This window comes from Thalassophryne amazonica, chromosome 12 (genome assembly GCF_902500255.1).
Source record: "Thalassophryne amazonica chromosome 12, fThaAma1.1, whole genome shotgun sequence".
NCBI lineage: Eukaryota > Metazoa > Chordata > Actinopteri > Batrachoidiformes > Batrachoididae > Thalassophryne > Thalassophryne amazonica.
In genome coordinates, this window is record NC_047114.1 from 9,143,822 (window position 1) to 9,158,757 (window position 14,936).

At 41.9% G+C, this 14,936-nt stretch overlaps 1 protein-coding gene across 1 annotated transcript; it reads right to left on the minus strand.

The window, feature by feature from the left end:
- Nucleotides 1-2,617: 2,617 nt before the first annotated feature.
- On the minus strand, nt 2,618-12,987 carry epdr1 (ependymin related 1). The gene is made up of 3 exons (XM_034183747.1): nt 12,715-12,987; nt 8,379-8,587; nt 2,618-2,853 (listed from the first exon to the last, which is right to left on the minus strand). Exons 1-3 carry the CDS (start codon nt 12,942-12,944, stop codon nt 2,660-2,662), a joined length of 633 nt encoding a protein of 210 aa, XP_034039638.1. The 5' UTR covers nt 12,945-12,987; the 3' UTR covers nt 2,618-2,659.
- Between the last annotated feature and the right edge of the window lie 1,949 nt (nt 12,988-14,936).

Sequence of the window (14,936 nt, forward strand, 5' to 3'; positions counted from 1 at the left end):
CAGTCCCAGCAGAAGACTGCCCCTCCCTGAGCCTGGTTCTGCTGGAGGTTTCTTCCTGTTAAAAGAGAGTTTTCCTTCCCACTGTCGCCAAGTGCTTGCTCATAGGGCAATATGATCAAAGGACATAATAAGTGCCCGTAGTCTAAGAAACACCCTTAAAAGGTATGTAGATGTGCAGACTTAAGGGTTATAAATTGAACAAGACGCCCTCTGGAGTGTGTAACTGCAGTTGTTAAACAAGATGATAACTTCAATGAGCTTTCATGGAAGTAAGCCTGTGCCATCAGAGTTTGAAGTTGAATTTCCAAGGTTGAATTTGTGTAGCATCAAAATATTCAGTCTCAAAAAATTCAACCTAAAACAAAAATTCAACCTCAAAAATAGAATAGCAGGGAAAAGTAATCAATCCCTGCCTCAGTCGTCCAACATTCAGCCAATCATATTTTACTCCATTGGTCATGTGTCACTGAGACCAAATCAAAAGAAGACGATGACGATACATTGCTGAATGTTGGATGATTGAGACAGGGATCAATTACTTCTCCCTGCTTTTCTATTTTTTAAGGTTTAATTTTTTTAGGTTGAATTTTGTTTAGGTTGAAGTTTTTGAGGCTGAATACAGTAGTGTTCAGAATAACAGTAGTGCAATGTGACTAAAAAGATTAATCCAGGTTTTGAGTATATTTCTTATTGTTACATGGGAAACAAGGTACCAGTAGATTCAGTAGATTCTCACAAATCCAACAAGACGAAGCATTCATGATATGCACACTCTTAAGGCTATGAAATTGGGCTATTAGTAAAAAAAACAAAAAAAAAGTAGAAAAGGGGGTGTTCACAATAATAGTAGTGTGGCATTCAGTCAGTGAGTTCATCAATTTTGTGGAACAAACAGGTGTGAATCAGGTGTCCCCTATTTAAGGATGAAGCCAGCACCTGTTGAACATGCTTTTCTCTTTGAAAGTCTGAGGAAAATGGGACGTTCAAGGCATAGTTTGATTAAAAAGTTGATTGGAGAGGGGAAAACTTATACGCAGGTGCAAAAAAATATAGGCTGTTCATCTACAATGATCTCCAATGCTTTAAAATGGACAAAAAAAACAGAGATGCATGGAAGAAAATGGAAAACAACCATCAAAATAGATAGAAGAATAACCAGAATGGAAAAGGCTCACCCATTGATCAGCTCCAGGATGATCAAAGACAGTCTGGAGTCACCTGTAAGTGCTGTGACAGTTAGAAGACGCCTGTATGAAGCTAATTTATTTGCAAGAATCCCCCGTAAAGTCCCTCTGTTAAATAAAAGACATGTGCAGAAGAGGTTACAATTTGCCAAAGAACACATCAACTGGCCTAAAGAGAAATGGAGGAATATTTTGTGGACTGATGAGAGTAAAATTGTTCTTTTTGGGTCCAAGGGCCACAGACAGTTTGTGAGACGACCCCCAAACTCTGAATTCAAGCCACAGTTCACAGTGAAGACAGTGAAGCATGGTGGTGCAAGCATCATGATATGGGCATGTTTCTCCTACTATGGTGTTGGACCTATATATCGCATACCAGGTATCATGGATCAGTTTGGATATGTCAAAATACTTGAAGAGGTAATGTTCCCTTATGCTGAAGAGGACATGCCCTTGAAATGGGTGTTTCAACAAGACAATGACCCCAAGCACACTAGTAAACAAAATCTTGGTTCCAAACCAACAAAATTAATGCCTCGTAGATGCGAAGAAATCATGAAAAACTGTGGTTATACAACTAAATACTAGTTTAGTGATTCACAGGATTGCTAAAAAAGCAGTTTGAACATAGTAGTTTTGAGTTTGTAGCGTCAACAGCAGATGCTACTATTATTGTGAACACCTCCTTTTCTACTTTTTTTTTTTTACTAATAGCCCAATTTCATAACCTTAAGAGTGTGCATATCATGAATGCTTGGTCTTGTTGGATTTGTGAGAATCTACTGAATCTACTGGTACCTTGTTTCTCATGTAACAATAAGAAATATACTCAAAACCTGGATTAATCTTTTTAGTCACATAGCACTAATATTATTCTGAACACTACTGTGTGTTGATGCTAAACAAATTCAACCTCAGAAATTCAACTTCACACTCTAATTTTGATGCTAAAAAAAATTCAACCTTAAAAATTCAAATTCAAACTCTGATGGCAGATTTTCTTCCATACGCTTTAAAGTTCTAATAATTTGAAAGTAACTCAACCATTCTGTTCCTAAAATGCTGTCTTGTCTATTCAAATATTCTGGTGGATACGTCTCACCTGTCATTCTTTTGGATAAGAATTTTTAATATTTTAAGCAGTTAAAACAGCTATTTTGTTTTGAAAATGTCAAAAACTCTTATCTTGATGTTGATGCCCAACATATGGCCAGAACTCCTTCAGCAACCCTCAGGCAGATGTTTTCTTGGTGGGTGTTCCTGATGTTTTAAAACACAGTTCCAAATCCTGTGTACAGTTGGAATGTTTGACCTTCTTAATGTGGCTTAAATTTAATTCTGTGAAAATAAGTCTGAGCTACATGTGATGCAGAATGCAGCTGCTTTAAGAAAGAAAGGAAAAAGAAAAGAAGCAAACACCAGATTAGAGTTCATGCCTGTGAATCCTGTTTATTGATCACAGCCGAAGAGACGCTTCAGCAGTCGTACTCGGCCATCCTCTCGGATCGGGCTGATTCACAGGTGCTCGGCGGGGTGAATACAGCTGGGTCACTGATCCCGAGCTGTAGGCTGAAAAAGCGAGTGGAGGTGGTGACACTGCTGTTTCGGGTGTAGGTCTCCTGCACCGGGTAGCAGTCCTTCAGGGTGTACACGCCCACCCAGGTCTCGTCTGGTGGGGACAAGACACAACTGTTCAGGAAGCCTGTTTAAATTCTTCACCATTTCCATGCAGACAAGGCTGCAAACTCTTTTTCATGTTTTTAAATATGCAAACATTTTGTGGCATTTTGTGCATCACATGAATTATCCAAATTAATGGACAGATAAGTGGCTTGGCATTTTGTAATGTTATGTGAAATATCTACCAGGTGTACTAAAGGTTAAAGAGTTCTTTATTCCAGATTCTTTTCTGAGGGTATACAAAGGGGTTATCACCTTAGCCTTTTCATTTTAAGCAGTATTTTAAACATTTTAAAAAGTTTAAAGGGTATCTGTAGGGTTGGTATTATTTGAATTCCCTGGTTCAATTCCAAAATAATTTACAAAAGAAAATGTTTAGATATTTAAAAAATAAATAAAATTACTGTTTACAGCATTAACAGACCATTCACAAATAGTATTGATTAATATAATTATTAAATAACAGATTAAGATCATAACAGAGCAGTGAATTAAACTAACTGCTAGTTGTTTTGGAGTTGTCATTAGATCCATTTTTTTCTTCAATAATGACTATAATTTTCTTTGCCGTTACATATTCTCCACACAAATTGTGCACTCTGACTTCTGGCTTGTAATAGCAACATGAGCATGCTTTGACCAGTAGGTGTCAGTAGTGTTTAATCAGCTCTTCAATGAGGCTTTGAGTTATGATGAAGCAGCTGGCTGGGACTATAAGACCTCTGTGTTACCTTACTCTCACTCTGATTGGTTTCTCTTTGGTCAGATTTTGCTTTATGGCAGTAAGAAGAGCATACCATGATGAGCTCACCCCGGCTCCACTGCAGGTGCTAGCAATGTGCTGCTAGCACCTCGCTGACGTGAGGTCATGCAGACACGTCTTTGTAAATACGAGGTCTATTAGAAAAGTATCCGACCTTATTATTTTTTTCAAAAACCATATGGATTTGAATCACATGTGATTGCGTCAGACAAGCTTGAACCCTCGTACGCATGCGTGAGTTTTTCCACGCCTGTCAGTTGCGTCATTCACCTGTGAGCAGACTGAGTGAGGAGTGGTCCAGCCCCCTCGTCATTGTTTCATTGCCAGGAAATGGCGGAATGATTTGGGCTTTTTTTCCATCAGAATTTTTTCAGAAACTGTTAGAGACTGGCAGCTGGAAACCATTAGAAAAATTTATCTGGCTTTCGGTGAAAATGTTACAGGCTTGGTAGAGAATAAGGAGTGTTACTGTTGCTTTAAGGACGGCGTCCAGCGGCTGTGGGGCGCGCTGCGCCCCGAAGCCGTCATTGACAGGCTGAACGACCATTTCATTTGAGACGGCGTTCAGACAGCTGTCGGTGGTTTTTCCATCGAGTGATTATCTGAGAAATTGTGGATGTGCCTGGACATGCCAGAACATGTCCCGTGAGGCTTCATCACGGCGTTGCTGTGCGCCATGTGGCATCGCCGCGACGCGCGAAGCCTCCGCTTCTCTTTCCATGACAAAAATTCCTGTAACAGTGGAATGTGCCGTTCATTTCCAAACTGGACGCTGTGTTTTATCCGGGACGTCGTCTGACTAGCACAGGAATTGTGAAAAGACGTGGACATCAGCACTTTTTCGGCACATTGAGACAGATGTGCGGAGGAATTTGCGTGTCTCGCTCCAGTAGCGAATCCATCGTGACGCACGAAGCCTCCGCTTGGCTTTCCATGACAAAATCTCTTGTTAAAAGTGAAATCTGCCGGAAAATGGTTGATGTCCAGCTCTTGTGATAACCAGAGAAATGGCACACGATGGTCACGGATCCAGACAGCCATCCGTTTAGAAATGAAATGGTCGTTCAGCCTGTCGATGGCGGCTTCGGAACGCGGCGCGCCCCACAGCCGCTAGGGGCCATCCTTAAAGCGACAGTAACACTCCTTATTCTCTACCAAGCCCGTAACATTTTCACCGAAAGCCAGATAAATTTTTCTAATGGTTTCCAGCTGCCAGTCTCTAACAGTTTCTGAAAAAATTCTGATGAAAAAAAGCCCAAATCATTTCGCCATTTCCTGGCAATGAAACAACGACGAGGGGGCTGGACCACTCCTCACTCAAAGCCTGCTCACAGGTGAATGACGCAACCGACAGGCGTGGAAAAACTCACGCATGCGCATGAGGGTTCAAGCTTGTCTGACGCAATCACACGTGATTCAAATCCATATGGTTTTTGAAAAAAATAATAAAGGTCGGATACTTTTCTAATAGACCTCGTATGTAGCCTTTGACTCGGACCGATGCCCAGTTACCACGCTGCGTCTCACGCTCTCTGCCACACAAATTTTCTGCAGTAACGGCGCTGGTATGACCTCTGAAGTTCAAACTTCTTCTTGTCAACTCATTTGAACACCACATACCCGGAGTTTACAGCACAAGCCGGCTGCTCCGAGCATCAACAGCAGTGAAAACTGTACCTTAATTTTTTGTCTTAGTATTTCTGATTTTTCTGTGTGCGCTTTAATAATTTGTGCAAACACAGTATGATCCTTCTGCCATCTGCAGACATGCTGTGACAGTAGTTTTCTGCGTGAAATACCACGCAATGTATTGTTTATTGACGGGTGCCGGTAGTACTGGCTAACATGGTAGATGTTGTGAACAATAACTGGCTACACCTCGCATACAAACCAAGCAATAAATTAAAACACTGATGTAACTTCTGCGCCATCTGTCCTCTTCTGTGACGTCTCTTTGGTGGACTGAATATTTTTGGATGACTCAGCCTGATCCAGCTTACTTCCAGAGGGTTGTGGAAACTACAACTCATTTACCTCGGAGATAATATCATTCCCAATCGCAATTTACGACTTTCAAGGTAAATTCAATGTGGTGTAACTGGCGACGTGTGTGTGTGTGTGTGTGTGTGTGTGGGGAGGGGGTCTATTTAAGGGATATTTGGACCCCTGAATACAGATTTATAAAGTATATTTTTCACACACAAAAATGAATTTAAGAGGGAACTTCTGAGGTTCCGCTGCATAAATATGCATAATCTGTAGTGCCCCCCACCAGAAGATGAAGCTGCTGAAATGGGGATAAACCTTCCTGTATTTATTATTCACCTCGCTGACTCTCATTTTGAAGCAGCTGTACTGAGTTGCGTATACATGGACACCTGTTTAAAACTGCGGATCATTTCAAAACTTCTGCTTAGTAACATGATCATTATTGAATCATGGAGTCCAAAGTCTGTTTGCCCAGATTTGGAAGTGGCCGATATGATGCTCTGTTGACAAATGAAAATCAAAAACATACTGTAGATACAAATTTGAACAATGACCTTTGGCATTGTTCAAATTTGTGTTTTGTGCTTTCAGCAAATTCCTGATTCTATTTCCAATATACTTTTAGACAAACAGCACAGATTTTAGTGGCCACCAGACCGAGGCTGTGGAAATGAAATTGTCAAGCTCATTTCAAGCTACATACAACTTTCAAACCCCACCTGCTCCTAATTTCCATTATGCATGTATTATAAAATCATTCCCTGCAACAAACCAAGACATGTCCAGTGGGTGGCCGACAGGTCGATAGTGTATTATATAAGCAAAACTGAGTTGCATTTTGAATTGATGTACAGCAGGCCTCTAAAACCCTGCTCCAAGAGGGCACCTACCCAGCACATTTTAAAACTCTCTCTACTCCACCCACAACTATCAAGAGTTGGGAAACACCAGTGTTAACTGACCAGATGTGACTACAGCAGGGAGATATGGAAAATATGCAGGGCAGGTGCCCTCCAGGAGCAGGGCTGGAGAAGCCTGATGTACAGTTGTATGCAAAAGTTTGGGCACTCCTGATCATCTTCATGATTTCCCTTTATAAATCACTGGTTGTCTGGATCATAAATTTCAGTTAAATATATCATATAGCACACAAACACACTGATATTTGAGAAGTGAAATTAAGTTTCTAGTATTTAGAGAAAGTGTGCAGTAATTCTTTAAACAAAATTTGGCAGGTGCATAAATTTGGGCACCCTAGACATTTTATTTGAATACATTTAGCACTAATTATTGGAACACAAAATTGGTTTGGTAAGCTCACTGACCCTTGACCTCTTTTCCCCTCTTTGCATTTCTTCTAATGAGTGGCAAAATGGGAGCCTCGAAACAACTCTCAAATGACCTGAAAACAAAGATTGTTCAACATCATGGTTTAGGGGAAGGATACAAAAAGCTATCTCAGAGATTTCAGCTGTCAGTTTCCACTATGAGGAACATAGTGAGAAAATGGAAGGCTGCAGGCACAGTACTAGTTAAGGCCCGAAGTGGCAGGCCAAGAAAAATCTCCGATAAGCTGAAGCGAAGGATGGTGAGAACAGTCATAGTCAATCCACAGACCTGCTCCAAAGACCTACAACATGATCTTGCTGCAGATAGTGTCTCTGTGCATCGTTCAACTATACAGCACACTTTGCACAAGGAGATGCTGTATGATGCTGCAATGCAGAGGAAGCCTTTTCTGCATACACAACCACAAACAGAGTCACTTGAGGTATGCTAAAGCACATTTGGACAAACCAGCTTCCTTTTGGAATAAGGTACTGTGGACTGATTAAACTAAAACTGAGTTATTTGGACATAACAAGAGGCAGCATGCATGGCTGGAAAACAACACAGCATTCCAAGAAAAACATTTGCTACTTACAGTAAAATTTGGAGGTGGTTCCATCATGCTGTGTGGCTGTGTGGCCAGTGCAGGTACTGGGAACCTTGTTAAAGTTGAGGGTCACATGGATTCCAGTCAATATCAGCAGATTCTTGAGAACAATGTTCATGAATCAGTGACAAAGTTGAAGTTGCACTGGGGCTGGATCTTTGAACAAGACAACAACCTGCTCAACACTGCTCAAAATCTACTCAGGCATTCATACAGAAGAAAAAGTACAACCTTCTGGAATGGCCATCTCAGTCCCCAGACCTGAATATTATTGAAAATCTGTGGTGTGAATTTAAGCGGGCTGTCCATGCTCGGAAACCAACAAACCTAAGATGTTTTGTAAAGAAGAATGGTCCAAAATACCTTCAACCAGAATCCAGACTCGCATTGGAAGCTATAGGAAGCGTTTAGAGGCTATTATTTCTGCAAAAGGAGGCTCTACTAAATATTGATGTATTTTTTTCTGTTGGGGTGCCCAAATTTATGCACCTGCCTAACTTTGTTTAAAGAATTATTGCACACTTTCTGTAAATCCTATAAACTTCATTTCATTTCTCAAATATCACTGTGTTTGTCTGCTATATGATATATTTAACTGAAATTGCTGATCCAAACAACCAATGACTTATAAAGGAAAATCATGGAAATCATTAGGGGTGCCCAAACTTTTACATACAACTGTAGAGCATCAAAGGTCATTAACATCTAATTGGTTTATCCTCATCGTATGACCTTTTAATTTGGCGAGTTACAAGACTGTAGCAGTTATTGTTTTGACTTAGCATGTCCAAATTGCTTAAGTTGGCATGTTTAATGCCAGGCTTACGCTGGCGTGCCGGCTTCCTGTCGGACCACTCCTGAACCTCCACCATGTCCCCAGGGCCTCCAATGATGTACTGATCCTCAAAGGTGGAGTTATTAGGGATGTCAAAGGGATCCCAAGCCTCCGTCAACACAATCTTGGAGCACTCTTTGGTCTTCTGGTCAATCTGGAACATCACCATACTCTGGTACAAGAAGATGTACTCAAAGAACCTGAAGAATTACACACAGAAATGATATTTAGACACAGTTGCTATGGAAACAGCCACCTCGTTGATCACCTGGCTTTGTCAAATGCAATGTACAATTAACTACAACATAGTTACCTTTGCTACATGGTATTATTAATTTATATTCCTTGCATGTTCTTCTGTAGAGGGACGGCGTTAAATCATACCCTATGCACAGTTTGTCTCACAGACAGACTGTACACCATCAGTTTGTGACCTACTGTTATCACAAATCTTGCATATTTCAAGGAACTTACATTGATTCTTTTAGTGCTTGTAACAGACACTGATGCTGCAGCCTCTGAAATGAGGGATCTTCTCAATCTGTGACTTTTATATATTTTTGTCACTCTTTAAAAACAAAGGTGCCCAAATTCTTACCTTAAGATAGAAATTCATCTGAATGGAGCGCTATGGACCAAAAATACGAGGTCTGTTAGAAAAGTATCGGACCTTTTTATTTTTTGCAAAAACCTGATGGATTTGAATCACGTGTGCTTGCATGAGCAAACCTTGAACCTTCGTGCGCATGCGTGAACTTTTTCACGCCTGTCGACTGCATCATTTTCTGGTAAGCAGCCTTTGTGTGAGGACGGGTGTAGTCTCTCGGCGGATTTTCATTACAAGGAAAATGGCGGAACGACTGGAGCAGCGCTACTGCATCAAATTTTGCCAGAAACTGGGTGACAGCCAGGTGGAAACCATTCGGAAGATTCAGACAGCTTTCGGTGACTTTTCAGTCGTGTGACCGAGAAATTGTGGAAGAGGTGGGCATGTCACAGCATGTTCTGTGAGACTTCAACACGGAGGCGCTTTTGCTCCGCCATCAGCAGCAGCATGAATTTCACCGCCACTCTTTTCATGGCCAAAACTTCTGTCACAGTGGAATGTGCCAAAAAAGTGCTGATGTCCACCTCTTCCGCAATTTCTCGGACAGTCACACGACGGTCCCGCATCACCACAGCGTTCACTTTGGAAATGATCTGGTCATTTCAGCATGTTGATGGCCGACCGGAGCGTGGCGCACTCTCCACCATTGTGCGGACGTCTTTAAACCAGTTGTACCACTCCTTAATCTGTGTGATGCCCATAGCATCGTCACCGAAAGCCGGTTGAAGCCCAGTTTCTAGCAAAATTTGATGCAGTGCTGCTCCAGTCGTTCTGCCATTTTCCTTGTAATGAAAATCCGATGAGAGACGACACCCGTCCTCACACAAAGGCTGCTTGCCAGCAAATGACACAATCGACAGGCGTGAAAAAATTCACGCATGCGCATGAAGGTTCAAGGTTTGCTCATGCAAGCACACGTGATTCAAATCCATCAGGTTTTAGCAAAAAATAAAAAGGTCCGATACTTTTCTAACAATTTCAACTAAATGCATTATATTTTCCAGAGAAAATTTTAATTCTAAATCTGAAATGAATTTTAAAAATAATAAAATCACTTCCATTTAATTTGCTTAACAGTAATTTATTAATTCCACAAAGCTTCTCAGTTCTCCCTATCGCATATAGATATTTGTATATCACAATAGGGGGCGCATTACTTGTTTTTGCTTGAAATTGCCGATGTTCACTGACCAACATAATTCCAGCTCGGGCTCTTCTGTTGGCTGACCGCCGCACTCTCCGCCGCACTTTTTCACTCACTGAAATGTTCCCTCTGCAGCGGTGGTGGTGGTGAGAATGCAGCTACACCCCTGTGACAGAGTCCACTCTCACAGAATCCATACTGTTCTGTCAATAACCTGCACATCTGTCAGGGAGGGATTCTGCGACCCCAAGATGTGACGTGCCTGCAGAGTCCGCATGCATTTCAGGTGTTTTTTTTTTTTTTCTATAGAAGGACGGCGTTAAATCGAACCGTGTTTTCTTATCTTCTGTTTACAAGATTTTAGTCAAACGGTTAACACTTAATTGTGTTTGTCATGAGTTTGTAAGTCTGTGTCGTCACGGGGATGGGGTCACCAACCTAGTAATCACCTGACCTGTACGTTTTGGAAACTTGGCCTGCTCCACCCACTGCTAATTAACAAAGGTACGTGTGCTCAACCAATCAGGAGCAAAAAAACTGCAGCAAATCAGCAGGTGCACATGGAAAACATGCAGGTCAGGTGACCTCCAGTCACTGACCACGGATCTCGGAGGAATGGATGTTGTGAAACATCACAGACTTGAGTGCTTTGCAGGAAAAACAGTCAATTCCTGGACTTTGTCCTTGTTTACAGATCAGAATTCATTGCTGCCTTTTGTCTCCTGTTGCATTGTTATTACAAAACAGCTGGAATCAATACGCCAGTTTGTGCCCAATGGACAAAACACGGGACAGGTTCTCTTATCGTCAGTCTATTCACAGCGTGCAGCTCGGCACAAAGGATGTGAGGCAAACATGCCAAACCTCCTTTCAACCAACTATTCAATTTATAATGATAGAGGTTCACAAAAAGCCACACACACACACACAATAATTTTAATTCACTCAAAAATGAACACTTTGTGTTAAATAAACTTCATTTTCTCTGACTGATATCTTAAATCTCCCCCAGTTTCAATAGCAACAAGATATTGTTTATGTGCTGCTTCTGGAACAACAGCAAGTTTACACACTCATATATAATCCAAGATGTATTTACTATAACCTGGTAAAATTCACAAACAGGAGCTGAAAGGGTGAAGGAAAATAGCGCCACCTAAAGGAGAACACTCACTAACCTGACTGTGCCGTATGTTGTTTGCTGTGGCTTTCGTTTTTTCCTGTAAGTTTCCCCAAATTTGTATCCTGTTAAAAGTCTAACATATAATTTTTTTAAATTATGTATTTTTGTACTGTGTTAACACGTCTGTCACACGGACTTGAAATTCACTTTCAAGCGTGCACCGTTATAACAAATTCTCATTTTCACTTCTGACACTGCCCATTGCTTCCAGAAGTGCGCAGTATATTTCTGGATCTGGAAAAAGGCTCTTCACTGCTAAGCAGTGTTTGGCGGATTGATCCAAATATCGATACCAACACTGGTATTGATACTGATTGATAGCAGTGTAATGAGATTGATACTTTAGTTTCAATTTCTCTGCTGTATGCACTACTGCACTCAGAAAAGACGTGCGCTGAAGGGGAGAAATGCCGTTTTATTTTGTACTGTATTTCCTGAACACACATTTTACATTTTGAAATTCTACTTGTTTAATAACATTTCTTGTGGAGTGAAAATTTTGTACACTTTGTACGTTTGAGAAAAAAAAAATCCAGAAAAGAAGAGCAATGAAGGGGAAATTCATTTTTTTTTTAGTTTCTGAACACTGTACCTGAAAAAAAAAAAAAAAAGAATTTTTAAGTTGTTCTCAAGTGATAATTTTGTGTGCTTTGTTTACTCAAGAAACAAAACAGGCATGACAATGCATGGGGCTGCATGGTGGGTTAGTGGTTAGCACTGTTGCCTCACAGCAAGAAGGTCAAGGGACTGATTCCCACCAGTAGCCTTTCTGTGTGGAGTTTGCATATTCTCCCCATGTTAGCGTGGGTTTCCTCCCACATCCAAAGACATGCAGGTTAGGTGGATTGGAAACTTTAAATTGTCTGTAGGTGTGAATGTGTTTGTCTATATGTGGCCCTGCAACAGACTGGCATCCTGTCCAGGGTGAAACCCGCCTCACGTCCCGTGACTGCTGGGATAGTCTCTAAAATGCACAAATATAATTTGATAAAGCTTTGGAATTGTTTGAATTTTGAAGGATGCTCCTGCTTTGTTCAAAAATCTGAAACTGTGCGCAGCCATTTGTTTCCACTATCATGGAAGAACTGCACACAGTCCTGGAGGTCTTGCACAGAATCGGAATTCCGATATTGTGCAGAACATCTGTAAAGCAAATTAAAACAGGGAAGAGCCGTTTGAAGGTTTTTATCAGGCCAAAACTCCACAACGTCAAACATTCTGGTTTATTAAAGTTTTCACTTTTAAAATAAACAGAAAGACTTTGTCCTGAAACTAGCCGTAGAATAACTTCATCAGTTCATCACACACACACTTTATTTTTATTTAAAGGCTCATTCCAACATTTTTTTAAATGCTTTTTTTCTAAGCAGACAGGCGTAGTTTTGTTTCTTACTTCTCACACGGGGTGTGCTTCTTGTTCTGCTGCAGGACTCTGATCCTCTGGTTCTGGCTGTCGTAGGAAACCGCGGCCCGCCGGTTCCTGCCGGTACTGTGGTCGTACAGAACCCACCGTCCCTCCCACTGCAGCGGGGCCTCGCAGGTCCCGGCCGCACGGGGCCCGGGAGGCAGGCCGAGGACCGACGCTCCGGCAGCAGCCAGAAAGAAGAGCACCAGTGACGGCATGAGGACGAAGTGCAGCTCCGCTCGTCCTGTTCACGGCTGAAAACGCCGAGAAAAACGCCGAACACACACAGCGGCAGGGAGACGCGCTTCCGCTTGGAGCCTTCAGAATAAAAGTCCAATAAATTATTGAAATACATACCAATTTAATGTTTCATGAAAACCAAGCTGTGTTTTTGAGAAGCTGTTTTCATGTTTTCATTTACAGCAGCAGCTCTCCAAAAATTATAAAATAATAATAATCATATTATATATATATATATATATATATATATATACACACACACACACACACACACACTCAACAAAAATATAAACGCAACACTTTTGGTTTTGCTCCCATTTTGTATGAGATGAACTCAAAGACCTAAAACTTTTTCCACATACACAATATCACCATTTCCCTCAAATTTTGAGCACTTATTCTTCTGAGCATTTCTGTCCTGTTTTTGACTACCCGTGTTTTTGACCTGCCTGCCTGTTTTTGACATTGTCTCTGCCTAATGCTTCGGATCCTGCTGCTTATCTTGGTCTGCCTACCTGTGTACCGAACCTGGCCTGAACTTTCATTAAAGTCTGTTTTACTGACATCTGAATCCTGCATTTGTGTCCAGCCATGCCATTGCGGTAAGCCTGACACTGGCAGGGGACTGTGAGACTAAGAGTTTAGATAGTGGCTGACTAATTACACTCAACAAAAATATAAACTCAACACTTTTGGTTTTGCTCCCATTTTTGTATGAGATGAACTCAAAGATCTAAAACTTTTTCCACATACACAATATCACCATTTCCCTCAAATATTGTTCACAAACCAGTCTAAATCTGTGATAGTGAGCACTTCTCCTTTGCTGAGATAATCCATCCCACCTCACAGGTGTGCCATATCAAGATGCTGATTAGACACCATGATTAGTGCACAGGTGTGCCTTAGACTGCCCACAATAAAAGGACACTCTGAAAGGTGCAGTTCTGTTTTATTGGGGGGGGGGATACCAGTCAGTATCTGGTGTGACCACCATTTGCCTCATGCAGTGCAACACATCTCCTTCGCATAGAGTTGATCAGGTTGTCAATTGTGGCCTGTGGAATGTTGGTCCACTCCTCTTCAATGGCTGTGCGAAGTTGCTGGATATTGGCAGGAACTGGTACACGCTGTCGTATACACCGGTCCAGAGCATCCCAAACATGCTCAATGGGTGACATGTCCAGTGAGTATGCCGGCCATGCAAAAACTGGGACATTTTCAGCTTCCAAGAATTGTGTACAGATCCTTGCAACATGAGGCCGTGCATTATCCTGCTGCAACATGAGGTGATGTTCTTGGATGTATGGCACAGCAATGGGCCTCAGGATCTCGTCACGGTATCTCTGTGCATTCAAAATGCCATCAATAAAATGCACCTGTGTTCTTCGTCCATAACACATGCCTGCCCATACCATAACCCCACCGCCACCATGGGCCACTTGATCCACAACATTGACATCAGAAAACCGCTCACCCACACGACGCCACACACGCTGTCTGCCATCTGCCCTGAACAGTGTGAACCGGGATTCATCCATGAAGAGAACACCTCTCCAACGTGCCAAACGCCAGCGAATGTGAACATTTGCCCACTCAAATCGGTTACGATGACGAACTGGAGTCAGGTCGAGACCCCGATGAGGACGACGAGCATGCAGATGAGCTTCCCTGAGATGGTTTCTGACAGTTTGTGCAGAAATTCTTTGGTTATGCAAACCGATTGTTTCAGCAGCTGTCCGAGTGGCTGGTCTCAGATGATCTTGGAGGTGAACATGCTGGATGTGGAGGTCCTGGGCTGGTGTGGTTACACGTGGTCTGCGGTTGTGAGGCTGGTTGGATGTACTGCCAAATTCTCTGAAACGCCTTTGGAGACGGCTTATGGTAGAGAAATGAACATTCAATACACGAGCAACAGCTCTGGTTGACATTCCTGCTGTCAGCATGCCAATTGCACGCTCCCTCAAATC

What these genes read in the sequence shown, in the direction of transcription:
- epdr1 (XM_034183747.1), bottom strand. Translation starts at nt 12,944, where the DNA reads ATGCCGTCACTGGTGCTCTTCTTTCTGGCTGCTGCCGGAGCGTCGGTC. An exon ending in AAGCACACCCCGTGTGAGAA is followed by an intron (nt 8,588 to 12,714) that starts GTAAGAAACAAA and finishes GTAATTCTTCAG; the next exon opens with GTTCTTTGAGTACATCTTCT. An exon ending in CAGGAAGCCGGCACGCCAGC is followed by an intron (nt 2,854 to 8,378) that starts GTAAGCCTGGCA and finishes TGTCCCCACCAG; the next exon opens with ACGAGACCTGGGTGGGCGTG.